This window comes from Vigna radiata, chromosome 7, assembly GCF_000741045.1.
Source record: "Vigna radiata var. radiata cultivar VC1973A chromosome 7, Vradiata_ver6, whole genome shotgun sequence".
In the NCBI taxonomy this organism is placed as follows: Eukaryota; Viridiplantae; Streptophyta; class Magnoliopsida; order Fabales; family Fabaceae; genus Vigna; species Vigna radiata.
The window spans coordinates 54,516,573-54,524,599 of NC_028357.1; the positions used below are offsets into that span (position 1 = coordinate 54,516,573).

Genomic DNA, 8,027 nt, shown 5'->3' on the forward strand with positions numbered 1-8,027 from the left:
AAAGAAGAAGAGCTTAAAAAATGCGAATCCAAATGCCGAAATGATAGTGGGCATCTGCAAGATTTAACAGTAGTATAAATGGGCGTGGAGCCTACTTCGATTCCACCACACCCAAGTCAGATCCATAGCATTCTTCACTCTTGACACCCCATTCTGAACCTTGCAGGCACAATAAAAACGCTACCGTAGCCAAAGATTCACAAGTCAAACCACTGTCACACAACCCACATCCAAAGATAACACTCCTTGTAAGGACTTAGCCGCAGTTTCTGCACCCATCAACACCTCCTGATAAAGTTGCCGCTTTTTGCCTTCATTTCTTTCAGTTTATCTCCTTTTCATCTCTTTCTCAAATGGGTGTCTGAGTCTGACACCATACTTTCTTTCTCACTTCACTCATTACCAATTACTCAGCTATATGTTTTCTTCCTTTTTTTGGCTTTTCTTCTAATGATGTGTCTCTTAATTTTCGTAAGTAGTTTGCTTCACTATTTTCTTCTTACTCCTACACTGCTTGCAAATTTGAATGCTTGGATCGTTTTGTTGACCTTTGCAGAGAAAAGAGATTGGTCGGTTTGGAAGGAAAACAGTGAATGTATGACACGGTGTTTCAGTTTCTCTGCCTAGTAAGTATTCAGATCTGAACCACATCAATGCAGTTTTGTCAATTAATTATTTTGATAGCTGTGGATGGTGTTATATTTTATTTATTTTTTTCTTCTTCTCATTGATTCTTCCTTCCCTTGCTTTTAAATTTGGTTGGTGAATTACTAAACAACGAATTATGAGTTTTCTTCAAGTGAGTTGCGTTTTTGCATTTCTGATTTTGGATCCTGTTGTATGTGTAACAACAGCAATAAATGTTCCAAATTGGTGCTACGTTTCCTTGTCTGTTCAGGGTCACCATCATTTTTGTAAAGTAAATATTCTTTTTAGGTTGACCATCATGCTTCCTACCACTGGTAATTACTGTTTGTGATTTGACCAATTTATCTTTTTTTTTTTCCTTTTTGGAAATTTTGAGATCTATAGAATGTAACATAGATGATGGTGGGACGGTTAACTTTTTCTTAAAAGTCTCGGACTTTGTCTGGCCTTCACCCCTTCTTTACTTTGTTCTTTTATATTACTAATTTCTGCTTTGTAGCATCATAAGCATACAGTGCAGAACATTCAGTTTTGCTTTTTTCTGCAATATTGGAACACCGAATGATTGGAAATTTAGAATGCAGCTTCTGACTGATGAACTCTTTTCCTCAAACTTCACAGTTCATCTTCCAACAAATTTTATGTGCATGGGACATGGTGTCTTCCATAATCGGAAAACATTCACACACCATCTTTAACTTCAAGGATGGATATCCAAGAAGAGAGCTCAACCACAGTTGGACCCTTGACAACACCAAGTTTAAGGAACATGTCATCCTCATCTTCAGCTTTTTTTTCAGCTAATCAGTCACCATTTTTCTCTCCAAGATCATCATCGTGTCAGTTATCAGAGTCTTTGCAACCGGATGCTCCCATTGACAGAATTCATCTAGATGAAGCTGCCCCCAGTAGCAGTTCAGGGATTCCAGAACCGAAGTCTCTAGTGAATGTTGGATGCACCTTCTCTGAGGTGGCTGCATCTCCGGCGGGCTGTAGTGCTGGTGATTTACAGAAACTTGACCGCATATCTTCCTCAGTGGGCATCTCTAGTTGCACTGTGTCAGGTCACTTCCATCCCTATGATGATAGTTATTCTGGACAGAAAGATAAGAGAAGTAAGAAAGGCAGAAACAAAAGAATATCTTCAACACCAGGTTCTAGATCAGTTTCTTCTTATAGATTAAAGAGTTGTGATGTCTATATAGGATTACATGGTCGTAAACCTCCTCTAATAAGATTTGCCAATTGGCTGCGTGTCGAGTTGGAAATTCAAGGCATAAGTTGTTTTGTATCAGATAGAGCTGGATATAGGAACTCTTGTAAGCTAAGCATTGCAGAGAAAGCTATGGACGTGGCTTCTTATGGGATAGTAATTATAACAAGGAAGTCTTTCAAGAATCCGTACACAATTGAGGAACTGCAATTTTTCTCTGGCAAGAAGAACTTGGTCCCTATATATTTTGATCTGAGTCCAGCTGATTGTCTTGTGAGGGATATAATTGAGAAGAGGGGTGAGCTGTGGGAAAAACATGGAGGGGAGCTTTGGCTTTTGTATGGAGGGTTGGAGCAGGAGTGGAAAGATGTTGTTCATGGCCTCTCACGTGTTGAAGAACGGAAGTTGGAAGCTCAGGATGGAAACTGGAGAGATTGCATACTGATGGCTGTCACATTATTAGCAATGAAGTTAGGCAGAAGAAGTGCTGCTGAGCATTTAACAAAATGGAGGGAGAAAGTGAAAGAAGAGGAGTTACCTTTCACTCGGAATGAGAACTTCATTGGTAGGAAGAAAGAGCTTTCTCAACTGGAGTTTATGCTTTTTGGGGATGTTACTGGAGATTCAAGGCAAGACTATATTGATCTTAAGGCCAGACCCAAAAGAAGGCATTTGACTATTTGTCGCAGCAAGAGTAATGTGCAAGAGGAAAGGCATGTGGGAAATGGAAGCAGGGAGGAAAAAACACCAGTTCTGTGGAAGGAGTCAGAAAAGGAGATTGAAATGCAAAGCATTGAGTTTTCTCACAGGCGATCAAGGCTCAAACGAGGTGGAAAGTATACTAGGCGGAAAAAAGGAATGAGGATATTATATGGGAAAGGCATTGCCTGCATATCAGGAGATTCAGGAATTGGTAAAACAGAACTTATTCTTGAGTTTGCTTACAGGTTTCACCAGAGATACAAGATGGTGCTATGGATAGGAGGGGAGAGTAGGTATATTAGGCAAAACTATCTTAACCTCAGGTCCTTTTTAGAAGTAGATGCGAGTGTTGAGAATAGTTTGGAGAAAACTAGGATAAAAGGATTTGAAGAACAGGAAGAAGCTGCTGTTTCTGGAATTCGCAAAGAGCTAATGCGAAACATTCCATATCTTGTGATCATTGATAATTTGGAAAGCGAAAAGGATTGGTGGGATCACAAACTTGTGATGGATCTTCTCCCTCGTTTTGGTGGAGAGACCCATGTAATTATATCAACTTGCCTTCCTCGTGTGATGAACTTGGAACCTCTGAAGCTTTCATACTTGTCTGGAGTTGAGGCAATGTCTCTAATGCTGGGAAGTGGCAAGGAGTATCCAGTTGCAGAGGTTGATGCTCTTAGAACAATTGAGGAAAAGCTTGGAAGGTTGACTTTAGGCCTGGCCATTGTCAGTGGAATTTTGTCTGAGTTACCTATAACACCAAGCAGGCTCTTAGATACCATAAACAGAATGCCCTTGAAGGACATGTCTTGGTGTAATAAAAAAGCTCACTCATTCCGGCAGAACACTTTCCTCCTGCAACTCCTTGATGTTTGTTTCTCAATATTTGATCATGCAGACGGTGCGAGGAGCTTGGCAACCAGAATGGTACTGGTAAGCGGATGGTTTGCACCTTGTGCAGTTTCAGTTTCCTTATTGGCACTTGCTGCTCAGAAGATACCAGAAAAGCAAAAGGGGACTTGTTTCTGGAGAAAATTACTGCAATCCTTAACATGTGGGTTCACATCCTCACACACCAAAAAATCAGAACTAGAAGCATGCTCTCTGCTGCTAAGATTCAATATTGCAAGGAGTAGTACTAAGCAAGGACATATACATTTCAATGAAATGATCAAACTGTATGCTCGGAAAAGAGAAGTTACCGGATCTGCACAAGCAATGGTTCAGGCTGTTATGAATCAAGGGTCAATATCTAAAAGCATAGAGCATTTATGGGCTGCATGTTTTCTGCTATTTGCATTTGGTCACAATCCTGCGGCTGTTGAACTAGAGGTTTCAGAGCTATTATATCTTGTTAAAAAGGTGGTTCTGCCTCTTGCAATTCACACTTTCATTACCTACTCCAGATGCAGTGCTGCTCTAGAGCTTCTGCACCTTTGCACCAATGCCTTGGAGGCTGCAGACCAAGCATTGGTTACCCCAGTTGACAAGTGGTTCGACAAATCACTGTGCTGGAGGTCCATCCAGACTAATGCTCAGTTGAATCCTTGCCTTTGGCAAGAGTTGGCTCTGTGTAGAGCCACTGTGCTTGAGACCAGGGGCAAGCTAATGCTCAGAGGTGCACAATTTGACATAGGGGATGATCTAATCAGGAAGGCTGTTTTCATCAGGACTTCAATCTGTGGTGAAGATCATCCAGATACCATATCTGCTCGTGAAACATTAAGCAAACTCACTAGACTAATTGCAAATGTCCAAATTCGAGCTTCGGCATAAACTTTATTCTGCATCTTGTAAGCAAACTCTAGAATCATACACTAGATTTTTAGAATAAAACTACTTCTGTATACTCTTTCATCGTACTTTCTACAGCATATTTTAAAAGTCTAATACGAGATACAATTTGATTTAAGAACTATTCCTCCTTCTTCACTTGGTTAATTACCCTTCTGGAGATACTTTTTGCAAACTAATTTGCCATTTCCCACTGTTGCGTTGCACTAATGCCAAACTTGATTAGTTGTGTTTGTGTTGTAAAAATCTTAGCTTGAGCCATCAATAAGCAAGCACCTTCTGCCAGTACAAGGAGTTTCTCAGCATTTCACTTTTTCATCACCTGCACGATCTCAACAAATTTCACAATGTGTTGTGTAATTTACTCTATAGTTTGTCTTCTTTTTTTTTCAACAGTTCTGATGCTGTGTTTGCTACATATGATATCTTGGTTATTGTCAATATTGTGGTCTTTGATTAGTCCCTATTGTTATTATGTATAAATCTGTTTTTAGTTATGCAGAAATATTTATTAATTTTAAATCTATTACATTCTATAATCATTGTGTTTCAGTTCTTAACTCTACTTAACTAGGATTAGTTTAATGCAAAATTTTTAAATATTAATTAATTTATTACTATAATAAGTAATTATTCAAATTATGATAGTTAAGTTTTTTGGATACGTAATTTAATCAAGTAATACATGTCTTATTTGAAATATAAAGATAGCTATATTTTATTTTTGTTTTTTCAACAAATAATTTACTTTTAACATTTTACTTTTTTATTTCAAAAATCATAATTTATTTCGTATATCTATCCTATTTTTGGTATTACAATTTTGAATGATTGCAAAATATTTGATTTATAAAGACAAAAAAGTGATAATATGTTCTATACAATTGAAAATTGATAAATAAATACATTTAGATTGTATGTATTGTCAGAAATTATTCTTTATGTGTATATGTGAGGATTCAAAGCATATTTGAAAATAAAACCGAGAAAAAATACAATAGAAAGTTGCCCTCACGCAGGATCGAACTACGGACCTTCAGTTTACAAGACTGACGCTCTACCACTGAGCTATAAGGGCCACTTGATGTTATATGCTTAATTATTTTTAATACATACTTTCCTTTTGTGCTTGACATGAAGTAAATGGAAAGTAGAGGACATAATAATAATACTTAGAGGGAGACGTGAATTGATTAAATTAAGAAGGAATGAAATAAAATTAATTTTTATATAGATAAATAAAAAAGTGAAAGAAAAATAAGAAGATATTTTATTCTTAAAAATGTTATTGTTTTCTAGTTTCGATCAACAAGTATAAGTCACTTTAATTATTATATTCTTTTTATAATATGAGAAATTTTATATTAATTTTTAATACACATTTATATCATAGAGATTTAGTAATAAAAAAATGTGAACAAGGTTAAATTATAGATTAGAAAACTTATTTTCAATCCAAAATCTTAATTGAACGTGAATTTGAGCGTTCTAATTTCAAAACAATTTATTTCAATTTTCTAAAACAAAAAGTGCATCGTTTTGTGTACTTACAATAAAAGTTTTATAGAAATTAACAAAATTAAGGAGAGAGGGAACTTAGTAGACTGTTCTTTCCAAGGTTCTTGAAACTCTATTCTTCTTCATCATAAGGAAATTTTGCATGAAAATGGGAAATCTTGAAGTAAATTCTTTAGGTTTTGCCTGGAAGTGCATCTAATAGTAATTCATGCATTCATCATTATTTCTTCAAAGTTATAACTTCATTTGAGATGATAATGGGACGAAACTGGACAAATTTCAATATCTTATTTCTATCTTTGAAGTAAACATTTTTATTTATTTTTATTTTTCTATTCAATGCATATGAAATATTTGTTTTATTCTCATTTTTACCAGATAATAGGTATATTTATATCTATACAAATATCGTTTTCTTACTATTTTAATATTAATGAATTATTTTTATAAAAAAATCATGAAAAAATTAAACATGATAATATCAAATATTTAATATAAAAATATATATTTGTGACATCCCAAATATATAATAACCTCAATCATATTATATAGGCGTCATCATTCAAATAAAGAGAACAGTCAGAGTATGACTTGCGATTAATTGGAGGATTACAGTCATCCAGAATGACCTAGTTTAAAACTTTAATCATAGCAGAGTATTTCAAAATAATCTAATTAGTATCTCAAAATAACATAAGCTAAATAAGTGAAATCCTAAAGAGAGCTAAGTAGCAGCGTCAGCGTCCTCCAGCACTTGCTCCAAGGGGACCTCCTCAACAACATCTGCTCCCATCCAAGTGGATGATCATCGCAAAAGAAAGCATACCCAAGCAACATACAACACAAAAGTAAGGGTGAGCTAGGTAAACAAACAACATACATATAATAAGTCAATCAATGTCATCATGCTTAATTAAAGAACAAACAAGGCATACCAACCAAACCATGCATCAAATACTCAACGGGACTCATCCGGATTTGGTATAACTGTCTAGCTATTGGTTGTCTTTGCACTTGCATAGTTCAGCTGGCCCATCCCCAACACTATACAAGGTAAATCCCCCAATCTGTCTATGTCTAAACTCCAAGACTATAGACGAGGACCTCCCTCTACTCTCACCACTCACACTGTTCTTCTCTATTTGAGCATGAACAATGCTTTGAGTGTAGGGATAGACATACCATTTCAAAGCTCCCAACATTATGCAGACAACAACAACATCTCTACAATCACATCCACTCATCTCACCCTGAGATGTTCAATTCACACTCAAGTTCATCAATTCACAGTCATGTTATTTCAAGTCACACGAGTCACCTAGATAGACATACATACATGACATTCGGTAGAGCAAACAACGTTAATCAATCCATATGCCTTAACTAACCAATCACAAATCACCAAATTTGTAACATCTCTCGCAATAAGATACGCATTGCTCAATAACATGCGTTGCTCATAAATCACAAGGCTCATAGCACAATTTCAATACATTCCACACTAAATCTCAATAATAAACATTACCTTGTCACACAAAGTTTTACTACACTATATAAAATATTATGACATAAAGTAAATTCCCCAACACATAAAATTATTACGACTTTNAACCACAAACCACAATACTTATAAATATTCAACTTTTATTATTTATTTTCTATACATGATAATTCTTCATATTAAATTATGAAAAATATTTATACCAACTCTTAACTTATATGTATATATTGAGAAACGAAACAACGTGTATGTTAGCCAAAAATTTAATCTAACATCAAACTTAATAGTTTTAATACTTATAATATAATATAATATTATATATAATTTAACCTGTCAAGTTTTCATACTGTTATATATTCATATAAAAGTTATATATTATTATATAAAGTACGAGAATCATAACAGCAAATAACCATTTGATAAAATATTATAATCTAATANACTAAGTTCATCCAGCAATTTATAAGACATAGACCGTTAATTCTATAAAAAGTAACTTTAATTCTAAAGGTTATCAAACTTATTCTGAACAACCAGTACCCCATTCTTATTTCAATATCAAGTTTTTAATATTAAAAGTGATCCTTACACATATTTTCTATTAACCAAAATTTTTAACATTTCAACTCCATTTAATAATATTGTGTGTGT

General features: G+C 34.9%; 1 protein-coding gene, 1 long non-coding RNA gene and 1 other non-coding gene across 5 annotated transcripts in view; 1 reads left to right on the forward strand and 2 right to left on the reverse strand.

The window, feature by feature from the left end:
* LOC106765683 lies at positions 1–4,859 on the forward strand. Of its 3 annotated transcripts, none has more exons than XM_014650380.2 (3): positions 1–471; positions 557–626; positions 1,270–4,859. In XM_014650380.2, the coding sequence occupies exon 3, from the start codon at positions 1,355–1,357 to the stop codon at positions 4,337–4,339; it is 2,985 nt and encodes a 994-aa protein (XP_014505866.1). In that variant the 5' UTR covers positions 1–471; positions 557–626; positions 1,270–1,354; the 3' UTR covers positions 4,340–4,859. The 3 variants fall into 3 exon arrangements, with proteins under 3 accessions (XP_014505866.1, XP_022640078.1, XP_022640079.1); XM_022784357.1 differs by having other exon boundaries at positions 1–296; XM_022784358.1 differs by having other exon boundaries at positions 1–248.
* Positions 4,860–5,363: 504 nt separating this feature from the next.
* Positions 5,364–5,435, reverse strand: TRNAT-UGU. The gene has a single exon. It is a non-coding gene; the product is annotated as a tRNA-Thr (tRNA).
* A 956-nt stretch (positions 5,436–6,391) lies between these two features.
* Positions 6,392–8,027, reverse strand: part of LOC106767903 — a 2,441-nt gene continuing 805 nt past the window's right edge. Inside the window, exon 3 of the long non-coding RNA XR_001376193.2 lies at positions 6,392–6,658. This is a non-coding gene — a long non-coding RNA (uncharacterized LOC106767903). The remainder of the gene's footprint in view (positions 6,659–8,027) is intronic.